The sequence below is a fragment of the Gopherus evgoodei genome, chromosome 9 (genome assembly GCF_007399415.2).
Source record: "Gopherus evgoodei ecotype Sinaloan lineage chromosome 9, rGopEvg1_v1.p, whole genome shotgun sequence".
Lineage (NCBI taxonomy): Eukaryota > Metazoa > Chordata > Testudines > Testudinidae > Gopherus > Gopherus evgoodei.
Genome location: NC_044330.1, coordinates 78,589,177 through 78,604,792, shown reverse-complemented (window position 1 = coordinate 78,604,792; position 15,616 = coordinate 78,589,177). Strand labels below are relative to the sequence as shown.

At 39.7% G+C, this 15,616-nt stretch overlaps 1 protein-coding gene across 3 annotated transcripts in view; it reads left to right on the top strand.

Annotated features, from left to right (window-relative positions):
* The window catches only part of DACH2 (dachshund family transcription factor 2), a 536,716-nt gene that overhangs the window by 441,153 nt on the left and 79,947 nt on the right, over positions 1–15,616 (top strand). For all 3 annotated transcript variants that reach the window (XM_030575788.1, XM_030575787.1, XM_030575786.1), the window contains one exon: positions 3,701–3,873. In XM_030575788.1, the coding sequence (XP_030431648.1) occupies positions 3,701–3,873 (173 nt within the window). The remainder of the gene's footprint in view (positions 1–3,700; positions 3,874–15,616) is intronic.

Below are 15,616 nucleotides of genomic sequence, written 5' to 3'. Positions count from 1 at the left end.
GTTTGAGCCACCTAAGTGTTGTGATCATCACTGAAAACTATATGATCTATTGTAAGACAAGTGGTGCAGTATATATATATATATATACATGTTAAGGCAGGGGTTCTCAAACAGGGGGTCGGGACCCCACAAGGGGGTCGCAAGGTTTTACATGAGGGGTCATGAGCTGTCAGCCTCCAAGCCAAACCCTGCTTTGCTTCCAGCATTTATAATGGTCTTATATATATAAACAAGTGTTTTTAATTGATATGGGGGAGGTCGCACTCAGAGGCTTGCTATGTTACAGGGGTCACCAGTACAATAGTTTGAGAATCACTGTGGCCTGGTCTACACTACGCATTTAAACCGATTTTAGCAGCGTTAAACCGATTTAACGCTGTACCCGTCCACACTACGAGGCCCTTTATATCGATATAAAGGGCTCTTTAAATCGGTTTCTGTACTCCTCCCCGACGAGAGGAGTAGCGCTAAAATTGGTATTACCATATCAGATTAGGGTTAGTGTGGGCGCAAATCGACAGTATTGGCCTCCGGGCGGTATCCCACAGTGCACCACTGTGACCGCTCTGGACAGCAATCTGAACTCGAATACAGTGGCCAGGAAACAGGAAAAGCCCCGCGAAATTTTGATTTTCATTTCCTGTTTGCCCAGCGTGGAGCTCTGATCAGCGCGGGTGGTGATGCAGTCCCAAATCCAAAAAGAGCTCCAGCATGAACCGTACGGGAGATACTGGATCTGATCGCTGTATAGGGAAACAAATCTGTTCTATCAGAGCTCCGTTACAGAAGACGAAATGCCAAAGCATTTGAAAAAAAAATCTACAGGCTACACAGTGCTGCGTGACAAGTGTAACGGGAAGCCAAAGACTCAAATGGACGCTCATGGAGGGAGGGAGGGGGTACTGAGGACTCCAGTTATCCCACAGTCCCCAGCAGTCTCCGAAAAGTATTTGCATTCTTGGCTGAGCTCCCAATGCCTGTAGGTTCAAACACATTGTCCGGCGTGGTTCAGGGAATAGCTCATCAATGTACCCCTCCCCCCACCACGTGAAAGAAAAGGGAAAGAAATAGTTTCTTGACTTCTTTCAATGTCACCCTATGTCTACTGAATGCTGCTGGTAGACACGATGCTGCAGCAGTGAAGAGCAGTATCTGCTCCTCTCCCCTCCCTGGTGGCAGGTGGTATAATATGACTGATATCCGTCGTCACCATCAGCCCGTGAGTGCTCCTGGCTTTCCTCAGGTGAGGTCGGCCGGGGGCGCCTGGGTAAAAATAGGAATGATTCCTGGTCATTCCCAGTAGATGGGACAGAATGGCTGGTAACCGTCCTCATCATAGCAACTGGGGGCTGAGCTCTATCAGCCCCCTCCCTTTCCTGTGTAAAGAAAAGATTCTGTCCTGCCTGGACTATCATAGCAGCGGGATGCTGGGCTCCTCTCCTCCGCATTGCTTAATGTCCTGCCTGGACTGTCGTAGCACCTGGAGGCTGCCGCCTCCTCATTTTATCTCACTAACAAGTCACTGTTTCTTATTCCTGCATTCTTTATTACTTCATCACACAAATGGGGGGGACACTACCACGGTAGTCCAGGAACGTTGGGGGAGAAGGGAAGCAATGGATGGGGTTGTTGCAGGGGCACCCCCCCGTGAATGGCATGTAGCTCATCATTTCTGCGGGATCTGACACAGAGCAGCTGTGCTCTCTGATACACTGGTTCCCTAGTACACTTGCCCCATATTCTAGGCAGGACTGACTCTATTTTTAGAAACCATAAAGGAGGGATTGACTCGGGGAATCATTCCCAGTTTTGCTTTTGCTCCCCCAGCTGATCTCAGCCAGGGGCACCCATGATAGCAGCAGACAGTACAGAAAGACAGATAACGGTCATCTCATTGCCAATTTACACTGGCAGCAGACGGTACAGAACGACTGGTAACCGTCTCTGCTATCATGCAAAAGCAAATGAATGCTGCTGTGTAGTGCTGGAGTATCACCTCTGTCCGCGGCATCCAGTACACATACGGTGACTGTAAAAAAAAACAACGCTGAACGGGCTCCATGGTTGCCGTGCTATGGCGTCTGCCAGGGCAATCCAGGGAAAAAGGGCGCGAAATGATTGTCTGCCGTTGCTTTCCCAGAGGAAGGAATGAGTGACGACATTTACCCAGAACCACCCGCGACAATGATTTTTACCCCATCAGCCACTGGGCTCTCAACCCAGAATTCTAAGGGGCGGGGGAGACTGCGGGAACTCTGGGATAGCTATGGAATAGCTACCCACAGTGCAACGCTCCGGAAATCGACGCTAGCCTCGGACCATGGACGCACACCACCGAATTAATGTGCTCAGTGTGGCCGCGTGCACTCGTCTTTATACAATCTGTTTTATAAAACCGGTTTATGTAAAATCGTAATAATCCCGTAGTGTAGACGTACCCTGTGTTAAGGGAACATACGGTATTGAAATCTGATTCTCATTTACACCAGGACTACTTTACACCACTCTGGCAGCGTCAAAGAGCTTTAATGTGAACGTACATATAATTCACTCCTTTTCCAGGCCCCTTTATACTGCCATCGCAGTGTGAAATGGCTTCAGTGTAAATGAGGATTAGGTCCCTAGCCTTATGTGGAAATATTTTTTGTCTTAAACTGGAACACTGCACATCTTAATTCACAAAGTTAGCTACCATCTTATATTAAGTCCTTACTGGTATAATCGTATTTAATAACATCTCAAAATCTGGTCTCAAATTGCTGCATATATGTAATACTCAATGATGTTAATGAGAGTTAACTGTTTACACTGATGACAGACTAGACTACTGTATATACTCATTCATAAGCCAAATATTTTTGTTGAAAAAGTAACGCATCAAAGAGTGGGGGTTGGCTTATAAACGGGTCTACACCAAAATTTGATGATTTTAAACTCTATGGAATAGTTGGATGAATATCTAATACATTGTCATTTTGTTTACTTGGAGCGTCTGCAGGCATGGAGTCCCTCAGCTCCCTGTGGCTGCGGTTCGCCATTCCCAGCTGATGGGAGCTGTGGGAATGGCAAACCACGGGCACTGGGAGCTGAGGGACTTCGTGCTTGTGAATGCTCCAGGTAAACAAAATGTGCAGGCCTGCTAGCGGCTTACTCTAACAGGCCAGGAGCCAAAGTTTGCCAACCCCTGAAATATAGGGTCGGCTTATGAACGGGTCATACAGTTTTTGCTATTTTTTCCTAACCATCTTGGTGGGCTGGCTTATAAACAAATGGGCTAATGAACGAGTATATACAGTATATTAATTAACTTACCCCTTGATTTGTTTTATTATAATTGTAAGAATTTCTGCATTTCCCATGGATTTTTACATTGCTGATTAAAGGGATCATTGAGCTTGCAGATTGTGGCATACCTGTTTTGTTAGTATTGCCTGTTTGTTTACAGCTAGATTTGCCTTTCATTAATGCAGTACATATAGTCCTCTTATGGAATGCAAATACCATTAGCATGAGGCATTGTCTCTGACTTCTTAATTATTTTAAATGGCAATGTTGTATTAGTTATATAAATTTCAAACTCATAATAATGACAACCTAGACTAAGTACTCTTTCTGTAGTATGATAGCTAGGCTCTTGAACTAAAGTGTTGGATTATGAAATGAGAGACTAACAAACCATCATGCCCACCATCTCTTTTAGGGATAGATCTGCCATTTATGATGATGCCCCATCCTCTCCTCCCAGTCAGCCTACCTCCTGCTTCGGTTGCAATGGCAATGAATCAGATGAACCACCTCAATACTATCGCTAACATGGCTGCTGCAGCCCAGATGCATAGTCCTCTTTCCAGAGCAGGGGCCTCTGTTATTAAGGTAAGAAACAATGATTTATGGATAAAAAACACACTCCCATTGGCATTATTCTGATTCCTTGGGAACGTAAGTGAGCAGCTATGTGTTACAGCAGCTAGCACAAAGAGTCCAGGTTCCTGGTGGGAGTTTCTAGGTTCTGCTGCAGTATCAATAAATATTAATAACAACAATCACTAAACAAATAAAGAAAAAGCAGCTCTGCTACTGATGCAAGTACATAATATTATTAAAAACAGATACTAACATGGATTTTAAAGGAAAGTGCTACAGGTGTTCCCAGGAATTCTACTGCAGTGAGCCTTACTTCAGTATCTGAGAAAAAGTTTCTAAAATCATTAAAAGGACTTTAATTACTATAACACGAGATAGGACTCCTGCTTCTTTAAATGATGGATAAAATGTACTTAGACGTTCAAAAGACTTTTGATAAAGACTCTTGAAAGTAGGCTATTAGGAAAATTTGGTAACCACTTTGAAAGAGCAAGTCCGGTCATGGATTAAATTCTCAGAGGAAAGAGATTAGAAATGGGAGTGTGAAGGATCAAGACTGACGGATTATATGGAAGAGCAGGTAGCTACAATGTGGAAGTTTTTTGTAAAATTTCAGAAAAATGGCTTCTATCACCTTCGTATTTGTGCAAAAAATAAAAAGGGCTTTTTGTCAGTTTCAATATTTGAGCGTGTGTGTTTCTCTAGCAATTTTAAAATTTTTTAAAAATGTTTAGAAATTGTAACACTATTATGGGGTAATTATATTCCCATTTTGTGTGTGTGTGTGTGTGTGTGTGTTAAAATATTATTTTAAATGATTATTAGGTCCTAATTCTCTGTTGCTTTGCCTCTTGTGTAGTCATTGTCACTTGCACAAAGTAGGTATTAAATGCTTCCATTTTGGCAATCAGGGGTTCTGATTTTTATTCCTGGCTCTTCTTCTGACTTCCTGAATGGAATCTCTCAATATTATCCCCATTTTATAGAAGGGGAAGTTGGCACACAGCTTCCCTTACCACCAGTGGGGTGGGGGATGTAATACCTAAGACTGTGGCTGCCCCTTGTGTAAGTGTTCAAGGGAAGATGAAAGACTCCCTGTGTTCTGTCCTTGCTTCGTGCACAACAGTCTGGTCCTGAATGACTGTAAAGTACAATGGGATTCTCAGATTAAATTAACTATATACACGCAAAGTATTGTTTTGGTCATTCATTGTTCTGTTGTTATATCATACCAGCTTGATACTCTTAAAATCCATGTAATACGAGTGACCCTGTGTTTATATATATCATAATTATGACATGATATGGCTACTTAAAATGTAAAACTGAATTGAAGATACTGTTTACCTAATTCCATAATTAGACATCTAAAATACTATTTAGCCCATTTCCTATTAGTTTGTGAATAGGCTGCTTTAAAAGGGATTTGAATGAAGTCATCATGCTTTTTTATATCATATCTGCCATTTAGAAATAAACTGGCCTACCAAAATATGCATGATCAGCAAAGTTAACATTTAGTGCTACAGAAAGAAATGTCATAACTATGAAATTTGATTTCTTCTTGACAGGAACACTATAAATTAGGCAGTCACAATGGCCAGACTCACAAAGCCTTCTTTGCCATCTAAAATATAATCTAATGTGATTACAGTGACACCTGCTAATGCTGCTATAGTTAAGGGTCTGTCAGTGTCTTCCATTATAAACCCCTACTTTCAGGGATTTACAACTCAGCTGTAAAAACTTGCTCCAACTGAAACTTGGCTAAAAATTTTCAGAACTATCTCTTCAGTTGAGTTACAAGAGTACAAAATAAATGAAGTAGTATGCTGTGATCCAGTACTGTTTTGGCATGTCTGTAACTTAAAAAAATTCTATTCATTGACATTATTTTCAGATCTCTAGACCATAAAATTGAATAGGTCCTTTATACATAAACTAATACTTTTTTTCTTCTGAATTTTATGGCATAGTTCTACATCAAGACTATAAGTACTTTTCAGTAAGGTTTTTATTATACAATGGATCCATAATATGCAAATACATATGACTATTAATATGCATTCACAGCATACAGTACACATAGAGGAGTCGTTAACGTTTATGCTGAGAATACATATTAAATAGAATGCTCAAAATATGGCTAAATCTTTTCATGTCAATTAAAATGATATTGGGTGCAAAGGGAGCTGAGCCTGCACAGTATATAAATGGATGCCAAGTGCCACTCATTGAGTGCCACAACACAGTGAGCATACAACTCGATTTCTGTGTTAAAGACTTCCAAACCTTACTGATAACAGATTTTGAAACTTTTACTCAGACCAGGGTCTTCATCCTAATCATTCCCATGGGTGAAATCAGGCCTGCAGGATTGCAGGGTGCCCTCCACCTATATCCAGCGATGAGGTCTGGATGCTCCAGTGGTGTCGCCAAATCAGAATAGGCCTTCAGCCCCCCAGTTTATACAACCCAAGCTCAGATAGGCTACAAAAATTAACTGTAAGGATCCAGTTCTTTTCTGCACCAAGATCCACTGTGCACAGGAGAACTAGGAAGAAGCCCATCATGGAGCCAGTTGTAGCTTCCTGTTTGTCAAGCTCCAGCTACTCCACTGCTAGCCCTGTTGTAAGTTAAAGCAACCTTGGGCCCTAACTAACTCCAGTTCGCTATGGTCTCAGAGCAACATACTCAAACTGTGACTTTGGCAGAGCAGAATCGTGGCCTGCAGACCCCTGACATATACTTTACACTAGGGTAGATGTGGGATCTAGCTCCTCTGGATTTACATCAGTCGAGCCACAATTCTCAGTGGGCAGCTGCAGCCAGATTCTGGCTCCTCTGCTTATGCAGCACAAAGAAGCCAGAACAGGGGGAGGAAATCTGGTCCTAAATTCTGTATAGATATCTCATAGAAACTGTGTTTCCTCCTACCTCACTAGGTAAACTAGGAGCCTGCTTATCCAGAAATTGCTTAATGGCTTTTATGGCCAGAAGGGTACTGTGATCATGTAATTGAAGACTGTATCATAATGCATGTACACAAAGTGGCAGAATGAAGATTGCTTTTGATTGCTTTACTTTACAACCTTCATAATGTTCTTTTCATGTAGGGGTTTTAATGTAATTTCCTATGTTTTAAAAAACTTAAATATTGACAAAACAAAAATGCCATCATCTGGAATCATATTGACTCCACATCAGTAGGGCTAGGATCTTTAAATCCTCAGCACAGTCCTATGTTGTTTCAGCCAACACAGTAACTGGTGGCAGTAGAAATCTGGTGTCTTATATGTGGACCTGCCACTAGAGCAGGGTGGAGACACAAAAACCAGTGGATTTTACTGTTGTTTACAAGACAGCAAAAGAATGTTTTGACTCAGGAGTAATTGGTTCAATTCCAATTTCTGTAGGGGAGTGTGCTCTAGTGATTAAAGACCATTCTGCTCTGCCCTAACCTCTCCCTATCTCCTTCTGCCCCATCCAACCTCTCCTCCATTCCTGCCCCTCTCCCCTCTTCTGCTACCATCCTTCTCCTGCCCCTATCCTCTCTCCTACCCATCCAGCTCCTGATCCTTTCCCCTTCCCCTCCTCCCCTACCGATTGCTTTAACCCACCCTCCCTGTTTGCTGATGGTCGAGGATTGTAGAGACTCAAGACTACTGTGTTCAAGACCAGGTACTGGAAGGGGGTGTGGTCCAGTGATTATAGATCCTTCTGCCTCTGTGTCAATACACACAGAGACAATATTGCTTCTCAGCAAAACTTTTGTAAGAATTTTTTAACATGGGCAAACATCATATTTTCCCTAATCTCATTCTCAGAAATGGCTCAACAATTGGAGCTGAAATTCTCTCCCACCCTCTCACCTCCCTAACCTAACTTATTTGCTCATTCATCCTCGGGCGGACACTCGGCATGGAGAATTTAACTCAAAGCAGTTGTAAAGGATGTATGACATAAATTTGAAATTCCCTAATGAGCAAAAAGCTATGCAATCATTACTGGGTGGTGCTGTTTTCTGTGTGCTATATAACTCTTATAACAGTATTTATCTGATAGAGAGAAAAAAATCTCCCAACCTCAGAATTCTCAAAATCAGTTTCCCAAAATACAAAAACACAGATATATTTTTAAGGTTTAATACATGTTTACTTTTTCCTCTCTGTGCCCATCCAACATTTTGAAATACTTTCAGAATAAAGTTCAACTTTTTAAATCTAAATTTATAAAAATTATAACTTTTAATCACATTTATTTTTTTATTTTTCCATCTTATAGAATTAATTCATTGTTGCCAACTTTTAGATGAAATGATTGCTGGAATGTCAGGGAAAGATCACACAACAGATAAAGTAATTTGAGATAACTATTTTTGTGGCTAATTTGAACAGCTGAGTCCATTGCAAGAAAGCAGAGAATGTGCAGGCATATATCTTTTTATCCTTTGCCATGCAGGTACTGCAATGTTTGGACATACTCAGGTGTCTATAATCTTATTTAGCCTCATTTCATTTAAACTATGATTTTATCTCTCATACGCCTTTTCCCAACATCAAGTATGTATTGTTTATTAACATTGGGAACTGCATGTTTCCACCATAAAGGGGAAACCATGAATGCTCGTGTTGAGTCTGAAGGTGGAGAAGACATTATAAGTTGAAAACACAACTGCTTTTTCCCCCAGAGTTAGCATGGTAATATTGTTAGGCCAAACACATAGCCTTTAGTTCTGGCTCAGATCCTTTAAGCATTGGCTCAGCCATTAGCATTAAGTTACTAGCTAATATAGTTATTACATAACTATAATATAGCTGTAACATCATTAGGCCTGGGAGTGTCCTTTCTTCATTCAGTTATAGCACTGGACATGGTAGAATTCAAAGGACAAGGATATGTATGATGATTCACCTGCACAACAGCCAGTCCATTATTACTCAGTTTTACACCTTTGCATATTGACAATACTGATAAACAAATTTAATGGCAACTTTGTAATACACAGGTGAAAGTTGCCATAGTTTTCCCTCTGATTACTAATTTAAGAAACACCAAAGTGGGAAGCTCTTGTTTGGCTGTTTACCAATACCATCTGATTAGCTGTGTGTTTTGGATTTTATTTTTTTTTGGCTGAGCAGCTGGCATTAATGAATTGATAGGAAATAGTCACAAGACGGTGGAATTAGCAAGTGAACATCTGGTATTAAAAATTAGTAAACACAGAAGAGGGTTTTTTTTTGTGATTTCTTAAATCCAGTAGGAAAATAAATACCAGTTGACTACTACTGAAATGTTTGGTGCACACAATTAAAAATATGACTGCACTGTACATGGAATAAGTATATTGTATGTGAGTTCATTTCAGATAAGAGTTGGAGCAGAAGATAGTCGGATCCAGCTGACTCTTTGGCAGTCATCCAGCCACATCTCAGTCATTCTTTTTCCTTATTTAAAATATGATCCCCAGTTCTTGTATGAATTGCACTCCTCACAACTCTAGCTCTGGAGACCCGGGGAGATACTGAGTCTGCCGATCTCTTTGCCTATTCCCCTCACCCATATCAAGGTCTTCCGAGTTTTGAGCCTGGTGTCTACTTACCCAAGGAACACAAGTCCAGAGGTTTCTCCTGAGATGATATCTCTCTGAGGGATTGGTGTGCGGTCCAGCTGTACATTGATCTGACATGATTTCTGCTTTAGACTGAGCCAGAATTATTATCTGTGTTGTAAACGTGGAAATGCACGTTATGCTTTACCTCCATCTATAGTGCGTTAGTTTAGGACCATAAACTTTAGAACAAGTATTAAACATTTTTCATAGAAACTAAAATAATCAAAATGCTAAATTAAGGTCCAATTGGAAAAAAATATGAATCTTGATATTAGCTGCAAAGAATCCTGTGGCACCTTATAGACTAACAAACGTTTTGGAGCATGAGCTTTCATGGGTGAATACCCACTTCGTCGGATGAATGTTCACCCACGAAAGCTCATGCTCCAAAACGTCCATTAGTCTATAAGGCGCCACAGGACTCTTTGCTGCTTTTACAGATCCAAACTAACACAGCTACCCCTTTGATACCTGATATTAGCTGTTATCAAATGATAACAATTATATTATTTGGTAACTAAAACAGTAGTGTTTATATATTTCCTATTTTAATTTTGGATGAAATTCAGCCAGGAATGTAAAGGCAATGTTAGGCCTTCAAAGTAGAAAAACTGTCAGATCTGTACAAGAGGTGGGTAGCTATTGAGCATCCAAGCTGACTCTCCAGCCCCACCCCTTCATATCTCTGCATTGTGTATACTGCTTCTGAAGAGACATTTGAGGGTGGGGAAGTGGTTGCAGGATTTGTTGCCCCTATTTCAGTCCTGATGCTATTATAGCAGCCACTGAATGAGCTTCTGAGCTGTCCTATGTCCTGTATATGGGTTCTGCAACTTCACCCTCTATGTGGTTTGACATACAAAGCCCATTTACTTGGTGATTGTGGATGTTTGGGGTGAATTTATCCTGAACTGTTTTGAGAGTCTGAATGATGATTAAGCTGGCCTTGAGGAAGGCAAATATAATGCTGTAGAAACTCTGATTGGGGCTAGTGCACAAATAAGTAAAAAGGTTATTCTTCAAGGACCTACGAATTATGATTCTTCCAATAAGTTCAGCAGCTCCAAGTTTATTTTCAGATTAGTGGCAAATATTTATCTGGAACTTAAAACCAACAACAGCCCACCACAGTTTTCCCTGCCCCCATTTTCATTAGCAAAGTCTGTTAAGTTCCAAGCTGTCTTGCCATTATAGAACCCTGTAGAATACGGAAGGAGCACATCAATTAAATATGAAATATCAAGACAAATGTATGAATAAAATATCCAGCATTCAGACAAATGTCCAAAACCTGCTCGTCAGCAGTGAAATGCCATTAAATCCTTTAGGAGCTCATTAATAGATTAACATTTGGAAGAGTAATTACAGCTACATTGGAACTGAAAATAAATAAAAATAAAAAGGTAAATCCAACAGCATAGCTCTTCTAAAGTTCTTGACATATAAAATATTAGCAATAAGGAATTAAAGTTAAGGTGTTATGTCAAGAATTGGTAAGTCGTTCATATGTACTTCTAATACAATTATTGTGGATGTAACTGTTATATTAGTGCTTCATATTTCTTGTATGGAATAGCACCTCACTAGGGATGCAAAAAAGATACTGAGGTGAAAGCAAGAATGTCCCTGAAAATTGGAAGAGCTGATGACTTTAGTGCCATTAACCTAAATCATAACTAAAAGTAACTATGTCAAGCTTAGTAGCTACATTTTCTGAGCCAAAGCACGACGCTGTCCTTTAGTAAGACAGAAATATATCGTCCTTCAAAAGGATTTAATACTGCAAAAGTCTTTTTTGAGAATTTATGGTACAGCTCTGTTAAGAGAAGAGAAAGATAAGATATATAAAGTAGGTATTGCAGATAGATAAATAGATGAGATCTTCAGACATGTTTTAATTCTTTCATCAGATTTCCAAATCTGTAAATTATCTCTCTAATTCAGTACATTATAACCTGGTTTATGAATTTTGCAAAATATGAAAACAAGTTGAACTTAGGAAATATGGCATTACTTTAGAAGTAATGTTCTTCTGATACTATAAATATAACAACTGCAGAAGCAGGCTGGACTGCAGCCTGTAGTGGAACTACGGCTATTTTTAATAGAAAAAAATAAAATAAATGACAGTGAAATTCATAAATGACATAAAATGAAGTCATAATTGTGTAAAAAATATTAAGATTTTAGATTTGCAATTTTCCCATTTAAATTCCCTCTTTGATTTGTTACAAATACTGTTAACCCTGTGTTTAAAAAATAGTGAGGACATTATCAGTTGTGTTCTCATTTGTAATAAAATAGATTAACTTGCTGTGAAATTTTAACTAGGCTGAGACACAACAGTAGCTGCCTAATGAACCAGAGCACATTGCTGTTAAGTAGCTAAATAGATGCATACTGATTACAGGACTGAAAAATGGATCTGTTTACTTGCAAAGAAGAAACTGTTCATAGTGCTATTCATTATGGTAGGAGAAACTCATACATTTCCAAACAAACACTTAGAAATAGATCATTTTTCAGTCAATATCTAGGCTCAGGTGATAATATTCTATTCTCATTTATGGTATATATGATGTGGAAAAAATTCCAGCTCTTCTGTTGTCCACAGAGAAAACTGTATCTTCCCGGTATATGTTAATTCTACTAGTCAGTAAGATGTTAGATGACATAATCAACAAATTCTTTCATAAAATGAATCACTGTGTAATTAAGCATGACATTATTATTTGACACATTTATTTCTATCTGAACATTGTAAATTCAACATAGTATGAGTTTTAAGGCAGATGATTTTAAATAGATCGCTTTATAGTGGGAGACAACGTAGGCGCTGCAACCTTCATGAAGCAGGGTGGGGGCTCTTTGTCCCACTAGCTGGAAGAAAAGTGGCACTGCCCTTTATGGGCTTCCTTACAACAGGCGGAGAGAAGGGGGAAAGCTTACAGGGAAGGGCAGGAAGCAGTTGGGGAAAGTCAGGAGAAGGTCACTGCACTGTCCTTCCTGCTGGCCAGAAGCAAGGGCATGGTATTTATATGCCATGCAGCCCTAGGGACGCCCTCTTTTACTTGTATCGGGCTGACAGCTCTCACTCACCCACCCACCCATGAACAAAAGGACCAAGTTCCCTCCTAACCCACTGGGGGAATTACACTAGTTGCCCTTTTTGTTGGGGGTTGGGAACGAGTTTTCCCCTAGTCCCAGATTGGGTACTTTTTTCCACCTTCCCCACAGGATCTGTGGGACTGTGTGGTGTGGAGTAGGAGGTTAGATTATATTGTTGCAATTTAATGTGCAAAATTTGTGGCAGATGTCCAGTGGAGGTACTCATTATGGAAGGGATACAGTTATCGGATGAAATGGATTGCAAAAGAATGTAAAGGAATCCATCCCATATTAAAGCAGTAAAGGAAGTTTCAGGCTCCTACATCTTCTACAGTGGGGATCCAACCCCCCTCCTTTTCCTAGTCCCTTTTAAAGGACTTGAGGAAGGGGGGTTGGGGCTCTTATACATGGAACAGCGGATAACTGACCTGGTTTGGGATTATTTGAAATGATTAAGGAAAGGATGATGGCCAGACAGTGAGAAAATGCAGTTATCAGAGAGAGCTGGAATCCTCTGTTTTTCCAAATCATCAACTTCTGAATTACTCAAATAATTTTCATTTAAGGATGGTATATACTGCTATATATGTGATTTCTGAGTGTTAATGTCTAATAATTTGGTTAGTTCAGATCTTTTCTGTAGAGCAGTTGGCAAACTCTTTCCTTGGCTGTTCACATGCTTGTTATAGGTACATTACGTATTTTTGTGGCAAATTATCATTTGAACATTCTGAGTTGAAACAACGGTAGAGATCCTTTTAGATACACAAGACTGTGACTAATGTCAAGTAGGCCATGACAAATAAAAGAAAGCAATTTAAGATAAAGTCACAATTTTGTTAACCTGGGTCCCAATTCTGAAGCTGCTACTTGATCAAATTTAATAGAAGATCCATGCACAGAGAACCAACGAGATCAGGCCTGTATGTGTACAATTTATTGATTAGTAAAGCTACCTCTAGGGGAGTGGATGGAAGCCTTCTAATGTGACACAATAGAGGGAATTTCAAGACAGGAAGCCAGGGCATAAAGGCTCCTCAGCAGCCACTAATTCCCAATTCCTTTGCAGGGCATTTCAGAGCATAGAGGGGGAAAGCCAATGGGCCAATAGCTTTCACATTGTACTAATTTGCTGTAAGATTTGGAATGGTTGGATATTACTTGCTGAAAACAGTTGATTTTTTTCAAAACTTAAAGTTACTGAGGTTTGACATCTCTATAATAGATTCATATCTATTAAAACTTAATAAACATCTTATATTAGCATACCAAGACTACTGCAATTAAAAGTCTCTCCTTAGGTTTTATTAGTTATTATATGTTCATTAAATAACAGATAATTAGTGAAAACATATCCATTGAGAATTAACAGCTATGTAATAGATATGCATCCGTTACATGATTCTGAAGCTTAGTTGTTATTTAATGTATAATAACTATCCTATTAAAAAGACATTCAAGGCTACATTTTCAGTGTAGTGTGACTGGAATAGACAAACACCACCCATTATTGTTAAGAGGAGATGCTCCTTAATTCCCTGTGCATCGTGCTACAATGTATTGCTAAATATAAAGTTGAGTGTATTTTGGAGATGTGGTTTTAATGGGTAACAGAATATTTTTAACACACTAACCAGACTGCCACTGGTATTAAGGAGTTACAGCAGTAGATAATGAACATAAACTATTAAGTTAATCATTAGCAATGGAGAGACTTTTAGAATCTACAGATCTGCTTCTAAAGGCATTTTATTGATTTGTCATGTTCTCTACCCCAACCTCGGGGGGCAGAGAAGGGGGGGAATTCAGTCCCTCTTGAGCTTCTTAGCACATGGTCAGAAGGGGCCAGATCACACCATTTCACTGAAATATCTTTGGGAATGGACCAGAAAGGGTGGAAAGCTGAAAAGTTATCCTCAGAGCTTCCCCAGATTCTACTGTGGGGTGGTGGGGAATTTCTCCTTCTCGCAGAAGAGGCAAAGAACTCAGCTTCCAGAACACATGGATATCGGGGAGCTGCCAGAGGCCAGGACTGTCCACAAATTCAGGAGCTCTGTAATCCTATCCACCTTCTTCATAGCATGGTTCCATTGCAACCATATTGCCAGGGACTTTCCCTTCAGTACTACCTCTGAAGTGTTATAGGCAGTCTACCTCATGGAAGGAGCCAAAGAGAAAAAGTCCTGAAAAAGTAGAGTCTCCACCTGTAATATGTGCTTTTTAGTGGATTTTCACTGGTTGTAGGATGTGGGAGTAGGTGGGAGGGGACAATTGATGAAAATGTGTGTTACAGCTATAACTGTGAAAGCTCTAGGAAAATAATAATGCATACAATGTTGTTATTACAGGTGGACAAAGCGGGAGAATTTCATTATGGGTAAAATTTAGGAAAATTTTGCCATTTTTTGTTTTATTCCTTTTTCTCTACCCAAAGTATCAGGTATAGTTGAACTGGGGGCCACATTTTAGAAGTTTTGTGTGCAAACGTGTACATGCATGTGTTAGGTTTTGCAAGCACATTCTTATATTTACTTCTAAAAAATGTTAATGCAGAGTTAACATTGCCTAGAGCTGGCAAATCCTCTGATCTATTAAACTTAAACCTCTGAAACATCAGAATGTGCAGTGTTAAATTAGTCTTATCATAACTCTTTATTTTCAGGACAATCTCCAGATATATGTGAATTTTAGAGCCCTTTGAAAATTAAAAGCAGGTCTTTGCGGGGGAGGCGGGTTATTTTGGGAACCCTTTGGCTAGGTGACAACAAATTTGCATCAGAAAGTCAACCCCAAATCCTGATGTGGCACACCAATATTCAAGGCAATTTGATTCTTCCTGTGAGTTTTAGAGCACGTTTTTAGAGTTTTAGAGAAATTTTATCTTTACACTGAAATGTTGTGCACTTTTGCATGCATGGCTTTGGAAATCTGGCTGATACAGCTTTACTGGGGACTAATGAAAGTTATTCAGGCAGACCAATGATTGTTTTTATGAATTTGCAATTGTTTAGTATTAGTATGTATATGAAT